The following is a 14,959-nucleotide window of genomic DNA, read 5'->3' on the forward strand; positions in this document are numbered from 1 at the left end:
GTGACAGGTTAGTCACAATAGTTAATTCTGTAAATACTTTCATTATGTTGGTTTGTAAACTGGTGCGGCACTGGTGTTCTTTCGGAGTGGGGAACAGGGAGAGTCTCTTTTATGTTCGGCTCTTCATCTTAACATGGAAGAACAGAAATGTTTTTGTGGTAACTTCCAAACTTGTTTTCTCTACTTGTCACCTTTCTTAAGTGATTCATCTCCTTTTTCCATGAAAGTCAGGTATTTTCCTATATTTAATTTACTGATCGTGTAGATCAGTGTTTTTCAACCTTGAGGTCGGGACCCCAAGTGGGGTCGCCTGAAATTTATAGTAAGTGATAAAAAAATAATAATAATAATAAAAAATATATTGTGAGTTGAGACAATCACAATACATAAGACATGTCAAACTGAAGCTGAAACTGCAGCACTGTGGTTCTGTTTCTGTGTCAAATGTTCATTGTGGTCAGTTTCAGATGCTGCAGCTCTTTCATAATTCATAGTTTCAGTTCTTGTTTGTTCAGTATTAATTGTCCTCCTTGTAAATCACAGCTGGACTGACTGGACATATCCTGACAAAGGAAAATGAAATTCTCCCTTTGTGCAGTAATCTACACCTGGATTTACTGCCTCTGTTCACAATAATAGACATTATATAGACTAAATGTCCTCTGAAATTAATGTTTATTTGCAACATAGTATAGCAAACTATTACATGATCCAAAACAAATTAATATTAGCAAAATAAAAATGTCTCCGTTTTGAATGTCTGGGGTCGCCATAAATTTGTGATGTTAAAATGGGGTCAGGAGCCAAAAAAGGTTGGAAACCACTGAGTTAGAGAGCAGCTGTTTGTTCACCATGGGGGAAAATGTGTGATAGTTTGTAATTGTTAGTAGCTCCATCGATAATGTGTTCCACTGTCACATGGCCACAAATGAAAAAAGACATTAATAAAAACTAAAACAGCAGTATAAGATGCATTTCCATAACTGGGGGGACTGCAGATGAAAATTAGCACTGACGCTAACTCTGGCATATTTACATGTTTAACCCTTTCATGCATAGTGGTCACTACAGTGGACAGTTATTTTACAGCTGTTCTCTTGCATATTCATGCGTTTTGTTGTTTTAGTTCCATATCATTCAGTAGAGTGGACACTTAGGCATCATGTAACTTTGCTTTTCTTGATAAACCTGATGTGCAGTGAGATGTTTGAGTGTAAACCAATTGCTGATTGTTAATAGACTGTAATTATCATTTTTTTCTTTTAGAAAATCTTTTTTTTTTGTATATTATCTCCATGAAGTGAGTAATAATTAGTATTAGAGTATGTTTAAATATGAGAAAACATCAGATTAGCTACATTAAAAGTGTTTTTATATCATAGTTTTCACACAGTAGATCAGTAAATACATGTTTCTTGGTTTCAAAAATTAAATGTATCATATCCATCTGAGTGGACATTTTTGCAACTCCATGAAAAACAGGTTCATATAAAAATGTTAATCACATTGGGGATTTTTTCATGCCTAAAGAGGAATAAAAACAGGGAGGAAAAATTGTGATTAAGGTTCTCATAATTCATGCATGAAAGGGTTAAACTGAAACGGAATATATAAATGTGTTCATTAATGTGCACTGTCCCGCCTAAATAAAGATACATACATGAAAACGCTGCAGTTTTATAATCAAAAAGCGGTTCATTTGTGTGCTTTTCATCATGGATTTACATCATTGTCTGCATTTGTAACGTTCTTCTCCAAGGGCCTGTGTTCCGTCCAGGGGTTTCCCTCACAGCTTCAGTCCAAGGCTCTGCTCTCCGTGGACCGACACCAGCTGCTCGTCTCCAGCCTGAACGTCACCGTATCCGATGGACGCCTGGCCGCGGTCGTCTCCTACTCACCACCGCCATCCAATCACACAGCACATCACAGACTGGACACGGCCCTGAGCGCTCAGTTCAAAGGTCAGACTGGGACACCGGCTCCATTCAACTGTGATTTTCTTTATTTTTGCACATCATAGACCGCAAGAGAAAAAAAAAAGAATTTTCATGCAAGTAACACCATTGTGCAAGAGAGGATAAAAGTGGATAGAAGCAAAAAAAGGCTTTTGTCAATACATCCCCATAAATAAACAATAAACAGGGGGAAAAAAAGAATTAAAAATATAACTGAAATAATAATCTAAAGAAAAACTATAGAAATACAAATCAAATGATATACAGCCTTACAATTTTCCATAAATTAGAGTCCTTTTCAGATGCTTTTTAAATGATGATAAAGAAGGTGTTGATTGAAGTTCAGGTCGTAGATTATTCCACAGATGTGGTCCGCGATATTTTAGAGAATACTGCCTGACAGAAGTTCGACAGTATGGAAAATAAAATTTGCTCGAGTATGGTGTAGGATAATTGTGAATAACAGAGGACGACATAAAAAAGTTGTGGAAAACTTTAGGAAGGACATGAGTCAGCTGTTTATTGTGAGATTAGCTTCTCAGTACCTTCTAAAGTAGGTACTGTTGATGGACACATGCAGATTTGTTATCATTTTTAGACAGGATTATTGTAATTGTGAATTTTTTTTTATCAGTTTTTAGTTTAGTTTTTACCTCAATGGAAGTGATTTATTTTCATATATTATTCTTCCAGAGATCAGTATGACAACCCCTCTCAAATGTTTCGAATCCTTTGATGAAGCAAACACATATTTAAATCCTCGTCTTTTAAATGTCTCATGATCTTTTCCCGTCATATGGACTTCTTGCAAGAATGCGATGTCTATATTCTCTCTTTAATTTTGTAAGACATCTGGACTGTTTGATTGGGCTACGAAGCCTATTAACATTTAATGAAATTAACTTTACCATATTGTCTCAGTCACCCAGTGATTAGGTTTGAGCACAATATTATAGTATATATACTATAGATCACTCATAATGAAAAGAGAGAAACGAATCAGCCCTGCTGGTAACATAGAACGACATCATAAATTCAAAAACACTAGAACAAAAGTATAGACTGGAAGTGATTTCTTTTCATTTCATGTTTAATTGCCTTGTTTTATTTTATATATTTTATGTTTTCTTTTCCCACATTTTATGTGGGTGTTATGAAGAAAAAGAAAAAAAAAAAAACAGAACTGAGAAAACAGAAAAATGATCAAACGAAAGAATGCCTACCAGAAATTATTTGAAAAATTGACCTCTATCACCTTTATTCAAAGGGAAAACAATACTCACTTTATCTACACTTTCTTGTTTTATTATATATTGATTCTCCACGATTGAGTCACTAAGTTTATTTTACAGTATTCCTGAGCTGACGTCATACCTGTTTGGCGGTCATGAGGTCACATTGCTGGTCCACTTTGTGATTAGATTCCAATAAAAAAAAAATGAAAAAACTAAAAAACAAACAAAAAAAACTATAGGTTATTACAGTTTTAATAACAAGTTATTAACTGGAAATTGGTATTAAATAGATGAAAATAAACACAAGTTAGGTGTGAAGGAACAGGTTAGTTGTAGGTATGTTCTTGAAAACTGCTATTTAAATTATTTTTCCATTCTAAGTTTAGTCTTAGCCTTAGTTCTGTGTATTTACAGGGTGGGGAAGCAAAATTTACAATGAACATTTAGTTGTTTTTTCTCAGCAGGCACTACGTCAATTGTTTTGCAACCAAACATATATTGATGTCATAATCATACCTAACACTATTATCCATACCTTTTCAGAAACTTTTGCCCATATGAGTAATCAGGAAAGCAAACGTCAAAGAGTGTGTGATTTGCTGAATGCACTCGTCACACCAAAGGAGATTTCAAAAATAGTCGGAGTGTCCATAAAGACTGTTTATAATGGAAAGAAGAGAATGACTATGAGCAAAACTGTTACGAGAAAGTCTGGAAGGTACTATTAAAGAACAATGGGAGAAGTTGTCACCCCAATATTTGAGGAACACTTGCGCAAGTTTCAGGAAGCGTGTGAAGGCAGTTATTGAAAAAGAAGGAGGACACATAGAATAAAAACATTTTCTATTATGTACATTTTCTTGTGGCAAATAAATTCTCATGACTTTCAATAAACTAATTGGTCATACACTGTCTTTCAATCCCTGCCTCAAAATATTGTAAATTTTGCTTCCCCACCCTGTATAATAATGCTAGAAGTGTGAACCAGTACAGTGAACTATTTTCAGGTGAATCAGAAGCGATTATTTGTTTTAATAACCTGATTGCCCCATCACTTAAAATGACAACACTGTCTATTTAAGGCACAATAACACAGGACATCTTATATGACAGTCCTGTGATTTGAACGTCTTATAACTGGACTCTAATCTCGTCTGCAGGTCCTCTGCGTAGCGCCTCAGTAGACGTCCACTGTCAGGACTGGAGGGTCCGAATGGTGGGTGACGTAGGCGGCTGGGGAGGGAACAGAGGGTCCAAAGAAGCCAGAGTTACACTCAAGCACACTGTACATGGAAACAGCAGCCCAGTGTTACAGGTGATGATAAGACACCCACAACTGCCACAGTTACCTGCAATGATGTCACATTTTCGACTACAGCTCAAACACAGTTATGTGCTTTATTTCTTCTACTTGTTCTTTTTTTAATTTTTACATTAACCCTTTCATGCATGAATTATGAGAACCTTAATCAAGATTTTTTTTTCCTGAGTGTTTTGATTCCTCTTTAGGCATGAAAAAACAATGTGATTGAAAAAGTTTGTATGAATCTATTTTTCATGGAATTGCCAAAATGTCCGCTCAGCTAGACATCATGTGTTTAATTTTTGAAGCAAAGAAACAAGTATTTACTGATATACTGTGTGAAAACTATGACATGAAAATGTTTTTAATGCTGCTAATCTGATGTTTTCTTATATTTAAATGTACTCTAATTCTAGTCATTACACACTTCATAGAGATAACATGCAAAAAAAAAAAAAAAAAAAAAAATTACATTACATTTATGCATTTGGCAGATGCTTTTTTCCAAAGCGACATACAAGGGAAAAACCAATCCAATCAATCAATCAAATTTTATTTCTATAGCGCCAGATCACCGCAAAAGTTCTCTCATGACACTTTACATATAGAGTTGGTCAAAACCAGACTGAAGGCAATTTACAGAAACCAACAGAATCCTCCAGGAGCCAACACTAGTGAGAGGAGACAGTGGAGGGAAAAAGTCCCTTTAACAGCAGAAACCTGGAGCAGAACCAGACAGAGGAAGATGGACGAGTGACAGGAGGAGAGAGGGTTAAAAAGAGAGTGAAGGAGGAGAAAAGAGGGTGATAGAGACAGGGGGAGAAGGGGGAAAAAGAACAGCCGTTTTGTTAATTACAATTTAATAAAAACAAAAAGCAATTGCTTTACACTCAAAAGTGTTATTGAAAGTCAGGTTGATCAAGAACATCAGCGTTACAGTGTATGGGATGATGCATGAGCGCCCAGTGTGTTAGCTGATAAGGAAGTACGACGACAAAACCCATGAATATACAAGAGAACAGCTGCAGAAGAACTGTCCACTGGAGTGACCACTGTGCATGAAAGGGTTAACACTAAACATCTCTTTGAAGGTCGAAGCGTGGGGAAGACTCACGGAGTCACAGCTCAAATGCTCTATGGCCGTGAACCCTGAACTCAGCTCCTCACTGGCTCTCATCGTCCAGGGACATCACCTGCCTGACAGGTAGACACAAACCATCCAACACTGCTTATTCATGAGGAACTACATTAGTAGGGCTGTGTATCGGCAGGAATCTGGTGATACGATACAAATCACAAAACTAGGATCACGATACGATATACCATGATGCTGTTAAAAAGGCAATGTTTTGTTTTTTTCTTTTTTTAAATGATTATTTCCTTGAAGAATTAAATTACACCTGAAATCTGCACAAATACTAAACACATTTTTATTTGATCACAACAGGATCTGATGTTCTGTCACAAAATCTTCCTCTGTTCAAACTGAAATTCTGTTTTACAGACATTACAGTTTAAGATCCTGTTCAAATGTTCATATTCTAGTAGTTCACAGCTAACATCAGAACATTAATTTTGTGCAATCCCAACAAAGGAACTAACATCTGCCTATCTCAGACAGTAAAAAGTGCTTTTAGGATGCTTTAAATAACCATTATTTAATAAAATAGTGTTAAATTATAATAAATAAGATATAAACAATAAAGAAAAAACAAAAACAAAAATGTACCTCAGCTATATCTGTATTTCAGTAAGGCCCAAAACACAGTAATGTCCCGTCAGAGAGCGAACTTTAATTGACTGCCATTCAAACATTTATTTCACTATAAAGTATCTTCTTGTTTTGGATAAATAACTAAAGCAAAAATGAATGTAAAAGTAAAAATGTGGGTTATTTAGCAATACTAATCCTTCAAATTGTCTCTAAAATGTCCCGTCAGAGAGATTTCGAACACTGTGTTTTGACCCATAAATACCTATAAATATCGGTACAGTACCTTTTAATATCGATGCAGTATCATGAAATATCACAATTTATTGCAGAACTGATATTTTCTTACACCCCTATACATTAGTGTTAGAAATAGTGTTCGTACAGCATGTTCACATGGTAAAAGTCACTGTTTTATTCAGATGTTGACATTATTACCTGGATGTGATGCTAAAGCTCAGGATAACATTAGAAAACTGACAAAACTATCGGTAACACTTTATAATAAGTCCACACTATGAAGCATTAGTTAAACATTAATAAATACTGAATTCATCATTTATAAAGCATACTTATGACATGAATACTCATAAATATATTATTTATAAGCACAGTTATAATGGTTTTACTCATCATTATTAAGCTCATCTACATTGTGCTTCATGATTGTATTTTCATACTTTATAAATTATGGATTCAGCGTTTAAAAAAATTGTATTGCATGATTTACACATTAGTTATGATGTGCATTTATGCTTGAACATACACTATTCAGACATGTACTAATGGTTAATGAATGTTAGAGTTGATTTTTATACTTATTAATACAGGAATTCATTATTTCAGGTAGTTTCTTTTTTTTTTTTTTTCTCATTTATGGGCTCAGCTGGCTGACAGGCAGCTGTCTGTACACATAAGGCAGCAGCCCACACCAACTGTACTCCCAGTCATCATTGCCCATTTTCCTGACACCTTTGCTTGTGTATCCTCTTTTATTTGGACATTTTACCAGGGAGTATCTCACACGACTTTTTTTTTTTTTTTTTCAGGTAGTTCTAAAGCACTTCCTACTCAGTAATTCAGTCTATGGTGTGAGCTCATCTAAAGTGTGCACTATCTATGACATTTAAAGCATTTACAAATGACCTTTAAAGGTTGACAATGCCTACAGACTCACAAAAATGTCAGTTATTGTAACAAAGCAAAGACCCACCACATGGGATTATTAAAACAAACTGCATGATGAATGATTATGAATGATTTGTTGAACATTTATAACTGTGCTTATAAACTGTATATTAATGAGTATTCATGTCAGAAATATGCTTTATAAATGGTGAATTCAGTATTTATTAATGCTTAACTAATGCTTCATAGTGTGGACTTAAAGTGTTACCAAAATATCCTTTGCAGAATACTGCTACTGTGTGTTTGTCATCATCTCGTTTGTTCAGATTTCTCTTGATAGAGCTCAGTTTGCTCTTTCTGCATATGAGAGCTCTACAGGGGTTGGACAAAATAATGGAAACACCTTAAAAAATCAACGAAATATAATTTAATATGGTGTAGGTCCGCCTTTTGCGGCAATTACAGCCTCAATTCTCCGAGGTATTGATTCATACAACTTGTGAATTGTTTCCAAAGGAATTTTAAGCCATTCTTCAGTTAGAATACCCTCCAACTCTTTTAGAGATGATGGCGGTGGAAATCGACGTCTTACTTGAATCTCTAAAACTGACCATAAATGCTCAATAATGTTGAGGTCTGGGGACTGTGCCGGCCATACGAGATGCTCAACTTCATTAGAATGTTCCTCATGCCATTCTTTAACAATTCTAGCTGTATTGATTGGGGCATTATCATCTTGAGGTGAAGGTGTTTCCATTATTTTGTCCAACCCCTGTATAATGACCTCAAACCTGACAAATTTACGCTTAACTCCTGTGAAAGCTTTAATCTAATATTGTCAATGGAGACTTTCTAATTCTCAGCTGTGCAAGAGGCACAGAAATGGTGTGGAGAATAACAATGAAATGATTATTTTTATGGGACTAATCTTATTATCACATGGCCTTTATGTGTGTCAGTATGTGGTGTGCAGTTTTAAATAATTTTTATTTGGCAGATTTAGGATTACGTTTACAGATGACATCCACATTTTCACATCATTTTATTTTATTTATTTATTTGTTTATTTGCACATCACAGACAGCAAGAGAAAATTTTAAAAAACAGTTTTCATGCAAGTAACGCCACTGTGCAGGAGAGGATAGAAGCCAAAAAAGGCTTATGTCAATACCTCCCCAGAAGTAAACAATACACAGGAAAAAAAAAGAATAAAAAATACAATATAGCTGAAATAATAATCTTAAAGTGCAAATAATAGAAATACAAATCAAATGATATAAAGCACAGGTGTCAAACATGTGTCCCGGGGGCCAAATCTGGCCTGCCAAAGGGTCCAGTCCGGCCCTTTGGATGATTTTGTGAAATGCAAAAATTACACTAAAATATTAACAATCCTTTTAGTTCAGGTTCCATATTGAGACCAATTCAATCTCAAATGGGCAGGTTCAATCAAATACGATCATAACAGAGAAAAAATGACAACTCCAAATGTTTCTCTTTGTAAATGTAAATATTTTTCGTGTATTTACACTAAAACAAAGTATACTTTTGCAAAAAATGTGATTAACCTGAACAAATATGAACAACCTGAAATGTTTTAAGACAAGTACAATTTTAACAATATTCTGTCTGTTATTAAATGTTTTGTGTGTTTGTAGATCCACTGTGATCTGTAAATTATAATGTACATGTATAAATGATAAACTGAGGCAGAATATTGTTAAAATTACACTGATTTTTTCAGTTTGTTCATGTTATTCACGTTTTGAAAGGATAGTTTGTAGACGTAAATGTGTTCATAATGTAAATGTACTTTTTTTGCTCTAAAACATAGAGAAAAGTTTGGAGTTGACATTTATATATTATTCTGTTATTATTTTACTGGTTCAGTCCACTGCAGATCAAATTTAGCTGAATGTGGAACTGAACTAATAAGAGTTTGACAGCCCTGCTATAAAGTCTTACATTTTTTTGAAAATTAGAGTCCTTTCAGATGCTTTTAAATAATGATAATGAAGATAAACCATTAAAATCAGTAGAAGTACCTTGTAAATCTAGTCCTGTATTAGATAATACTGACAGAAGTTTTTTGTGTCTAGCAAGGACCTGATGGTGAAAGTTGTGCAGAATATCCCCAGGATGCTGACATACCTGCCGTCCCAGCTCAATGTCCACTCTCAGGTATGTTCAGGTATAGAATTCAACTCAAAATCCATCTTAATGTCTGTTTATCCATAGGTCTAATCTGCTCCCTGTAGTTTAACCCATAAATACCCAGTGCTAATTTTGTAGCAGTTCCTCAAATAATTTTTTTTCTCTCTATTTAACCATTATTTAAGTGATCATTTATTATAATATTAGTCTCTGTATTTTGTATTTTCTACTGTAAATCATATATTTCTCTAAATTTAATTTCCTATACTCAATTTAGATGTTCATGAAAACTCAGTAAATTCAATTATATCAAAACAGAGAAAACTGAAGAAAAATCATCTTGTACAACAGTGATTCGCTTGTAAAATCCATGGAGTTTGATCAATAACAGTGGATGGAGACACTTGTTTTATGTTCAATTAATCATTTATTTTGTTGAATAAGTCACTTTTTTGTCAGTTTTCTCTGTTTCTGATCTAATAACCCTCAACTTTAATCTGAGCTTTTCTGAACATCTACATGATCAGTGAATTAAATATAGAAAAATACATGATGTAGAAAAACCATCAAATACAGAGGATAATATCATAATAAATGGTGATAAATCAATTAACAGGTCATTAAAAAGCATTCAAAGTCATTAAATAGATTTTGTGAAAATCAAGTCCTTAAATGATGTTAAAAAAAATTAAATTTGATGTCCAGAGGCATTAAACAATTAAATACACATGATGGAAAAAAAGCATTGTTATTCATGTTTTATTTTGATAATTAAACATTTAATAATTTTGATTGGAAGTATAGTGTGATGATTGACAGGTGGAACCCTTTAATTGACTATTGTTTATGGCCCATACCTGAAGTCACAACACCAGACGCTTGGAATGTAACGTGCTGTGAGCGTGCTCACACTGTGGAGAAAGAACGGAGGGAATATTAGCAAATGTGGGAAAAATGAGAAAATGAGAGTTTCAGCAGAAGTGACTGGAGGAAGAACTATTCAGAGCCTGGTGAAAGCCAGAAGAGAAGAGAAGAGAAGAGAAGAGAAGAGAAGAGAAGAGAAGAGAAGAGAAGAGAAGAGAAGAGAAGAGAAGAGAAGAGAAGAGAAGAGAAGAGAGAGAAGAGAGAGAAGAGAAGAGAAGAGAAGAGAAGAGAAGAGAAGAGAAGAGAAGAGAAGAGAAGAGAAGAGAAAATAAACTAGAATATAGAATAGAAAACAGAATAGAATAGAATAAAATAAAATAGAATAGAATAGAATAAAATAGAATAGAATAAAATAGAATAGAATATAGAATAGAATAGAATAGAATAGAATATAGAATAGAATAGAATAGAATAGAATAGAATAAAATAGAATAGAATATAGAATAGAATAAAATAGAATAGAATATAGAATAGAACAAACTAGAATAGAATATAGAATAGAATAAAATAGAATATAGAATAGAAAATAGAATAAAATAAATATAGAATAGAAAATAGAATAAAATAGAATATAGAATAGAAAATAGAAAATAGAATAGAATAGAATATAGAAGAGAATAAAATAGAATATAATACAGAATAAAATAAAAATAGAATATAGAATAGAATAAAATAGAATAGAATAGAATAAAATAAAAATAGAATGGAATAGAATATAGAATAAAATAGAATATTGAATAGAATAAAATAGATTAGAATATAGAATAAAATAGAATAGAATAGAGTAAAATAGAATAGAATAAAATAAAATATAAAATAGAATAAAATAGAATATATAGAATAAAATAGAATAGAATAGAATATAGAATAGAATAAAATAGAATTTAGAAGAGAAGAGAATAAAATATAATAGAATAAAATAGAATATAAAGTAGAATAGAACAGAATAGAATAGAAAATAGAATAAAATAGAACAGAATAGAGAATAGAATAGAATAGAATAGACTTTATTTGCCATTTGCACAGATACATCTCAGTATATGTATGCTGGAATTCTTGTGCGTTTCCCTGAGTCTCAGAGTTAGAAAAAGACATGAATTATAAAACAAACCAAAAACAAAACAACTGTCAGTGGTTAACTGTCATAAAACTGAATCTGCAGTTGGACATGTGCATTAAATTGGTTTAAAGGGGCATTAAAAAGGGCATTAAAAAGCATTAAATTAGATTGGCTGATACCTGCAGAAACCCTGATTAAGAATGATGAAATGGGTAGAAAAGTTCATGTGGGAGCTGCCACAGAAGAAGCACTGGGTCTTTATGGGATAAACATGTTAGATCAGTAGATGCTTTTGGTCAGCTGTGGATGTTTGGGTTTTTACGAGTCAATGTGTTCCTTAAATTAATCTGAAATATGCATCAACCTAGAAGCAGGCAGTATTCTCAGTATCATCGGATAAATTCTTCTTTACGCATGTGTATTCGTGGATTATTGTGAGAGGTAAGGTTATGACATCAGCTGGTTTTATGTGTTTGTGTGTTTTCTGCAGCTGAACCAGACTCAGTCCAGCGTTTCGGGTTTGGCGGAGGTGTTGTCAGGCAGGAGGCGACTGTTGGCTCTCGGGGAACTGGCAGTGATTGAGAGCGGTTACCGCCAGGCCCTCGAGCTGAAACATTCATATCCACAGGTATTTGTTGGACTGTCTCAATAGGCTGTAGAGCAGGGCTGTCAAACTCATGTTAGTTCAGTTCCATATTCAGCTAAATTTGATCTGCAGTGGGCAGAACCAGTAAAATAAGAACAGAAGAACCTATAAATAATGACAACTCCAAACTTTTGTCTTTGTTTTAGTGCAAAAAAACTCCATTAAATTATGAAAATACTTACTTTTATAAACTATCCCAAAAAAAAAAAAAACCCTGAAAAAACTGAAATTTAAATTAAAAAACATAAGAAAATTTAGTGTAATTTGTCCAATCTTCTGCCTCCACTTCTCATTTGTCCATGTGCATTGTGGATCAGATCTACAAAGACACTAAACACTGAGGAACAGGAAGAAAAGAGTTCAAATTGGGCTGAATTTAATACAGACATTTCAGGTTGGTCACATTTGTTCAGGTTATTCACATTTTAGTGTTACAGGAGAGTTTGTACAGGGTGGGGAAGCAAAATTTACAATATTTTGAAGGGCAGGGATTGAAAGACAGTGTATGACCAATTAGTTTATTGAAAGCCATGAGAATTTATTTGCCACAAGAAAATTTACATCATAGAAAATGTTTTATTCTATGTGTCCTCCTTCTTTCTCAATAACTGCCTTCACACACTTCCTGAAACTTGCGCAAGTGTTCCTCAAATATTCGGGTGACAACTTCTCCCATTCTTCTTTAATAGTATCTTCCAGACTTTCTCGTAATAGTTTTGCTCATAGTCATTCTCTTCTTTCCATTATAAACAGTCTTTATGGACACTCCGACTATTTTTGAAATCTCCTTTGGTGTGACGAGTGCATTCAGCAAATCACACACTCTTTGACGTTTGCTTTCCTGATTACTCATATGGGCAAAAGTTTGTGAAAAGGTATGGATAATAGTGTTAGGTATGATTATGACATCAATATATGTTTGGTTTCAAAACAATTGACGTAGTGCCTGCTGAGAAAAAACAACTAAATGTTCATTGTAAATTTTGCTTCCCCACCCTGTAAATGTCAATATTTTCAAATTTTAATGTTATTTTTTGCACTAAAACAAAGAAAAAAAATTAAGTTGCTAATTCTAGATTTTTTTTTGGCTTAATTCAAGATTTTTTTTTACTTAATTGAAGATCTTTTTTGGCTTAATTCAAGATTTTACTTAAATTTTTTTTTTTTCGCTTAATTGAAGATTTTTTTTTTTACTTTATTGAAGATATTTTTTTTGCTTAATTCAAGATTTATTTTTTTTACTTAATTGAAGATTTTTTTTTGTTGCTTAATTCAAGATTTTTTGCTAAATGTGAGATTTTTTTTGGCTTCTTTGAATATTTTTTTTCCTTAATTTAAGATTTCTTTTACTTAAGATTTTTTTTTTTTATTTAATTGAAGATTTTTTTTTTGGCTTAATTCAAGATTTATTTTTTTTACTTAACTGAAGATTTTTTTTTTTTGCTTAATTCAAGATTTTTTGTTAAATGTGAGATTTTTTTTTTTTGGCTTAATTGAATATTTTTTTGGCTTAATTTAAGATTTCTTTTACTTAATTTAAGATTTTTTTTTATTTAATTGAAGATTTTTTTTGGCTTAATTCAAGATTTTTTTTACTTAAAGATTTTTTTTTTTTTTTTGCTTAATTCAAGATTTTTTTCCTTAATTCAAGCTAATTTTTTTTTTTTTTTTTGCTTAATTCAATTCAAGACTGTGGAATTTTTGCACTTGGCAAAAGCGTCCCAGGGGCTGAACTGGACCCTTTGGGGGGGGCCGCATTTGGCCCCCGGGCCGCATGTTTGACACCTCTGCTATAGATAATTAATGTGCATTCACAAGTGATGATCATATTGTTGTGTACATTTCAATTATTGCATTATGTATTTGTTGTGGTTGAATGCTAAAATTAGGAAAGATGTATTGTTTGATTCTTGTACTAAGTTAGTGATAAAGGTGTAAAAGCACTGAGGGGTTGGATTAAATCAGTTTAGACTTCTTTGTACGCCTTTTGCAAAATTCAGACTTGCACGTACTTGAAGATAGATTCTGTTCATTTAAATGTTATTTTATTTTTGTCTTAATTTGCTTCGTTTTGTTTTATTTTTGTTTCTTTGCATGTTCAAAATAAATAAATAATTAAATTAAATAAGATGAGTCACAGGCTTGGCCAAACAGAAAGAAAACAGACATTTACATTGATTATTTTCTCTCTCACCATAAACATACTTACATATTCTGCCTAATCTCTCTGTTATTTTTATTTGATTTTACTGCACTGTCACTAAAACTACACAAATGCAGAGTAAAATCCTAAAACTACATATATATATTTTATGATATGTACTTATAAGAGCCCTAAGATTAAATAGATGTTGATAAAATAATAAAAATTTGGTGTGAAAAAACTGATATAACTGAACTAAAATAAAAAATGAGGATTAAATTAAAAAAAAAGACAATAATAGAAATTGTATCATGTGATGTGCTTGTGAAACTACTAAACTAGAATGATTTTAAATCATCCTTAGTTTTTATTTCATACTTGTGCCCAGTATTGTACTGCAGAAATTATATCCCCTTTAGCTGTACCAGTTTTATCTGAAATAGAAAAAAGATCGCATTCATGCATTTGTGTTTCCATTCCATTTGCATCCTGCAGTAGAGCAGTTAACACTGTGAGAAATACTCCATAATATTAAAAAATACTGAAATTAACAGTAGAAATAAGCTATAACTAATCATTCTCTGTTTGTTTGTTTATTAATTTCAAATATAACATTAAAACCAAACCACAAAAATATTTATATAAAAAGAAAAGAAAAAATTAGAAAAGGAGTGGGATGAAGTTTAATTTATAATCGCTC

The 14,959-nt window shown here is 32.7% G+C and overlaps 1 protein-coding gene across 1 annotated transcript in view; it reads left to right on the top strand.

The window, feature by feature from the left end:
• LOC115437396 (uncharacterized) overlaps nucleotides 1-14,959 on the top strand; it is a 105,224-nt gene that overhangs the window by 18,345 nt on the left and 71,920 nt on the right. Inside the window, exons 12-16 of the mRNA XM_030160623.1 lie at nucleotides 1,760-1,961; nucleotides 4,351-4,505; nucleotides 5,585-5,697; nucleotides 9,432-9,513; nucleotides 11,961-12,098. Of these exons, the coding sequence (XP_030016483.1) occupies nucleotides 1,760-1,961; nucleotides 4,351-4,505; nucleotides 5,585-5,697; nucleotides 9,432-9,513; nucleotides 11,961-12,098 (690 nt within the window). The remainder of the gene's footprint in view (nucleotides 1-1,759; nucleotides 1,962-4,350; nucleotides 4,506-5,584; nucleotides 5,698-9,431; nucleotides 9,514-11,960; nucleotides 12,099-14,959) is intronic.

The sequence above is a fragment of the Sphaeramia orbicularis genome, chromosome 17, assembly GCF_902148855.1.
Source record: "Sphaeramia orbicularis chromosome 17, fSphaOr1.1, whole genome shotgun sequence".
In the NCBI taxonomy this organism is placed as follows: Eukaryota; Metazoa; Chordata; class Actinopteri; order Kurtiformes; family Apogonidae; genus Sphaeramia; species Sphaeramia orbicularis.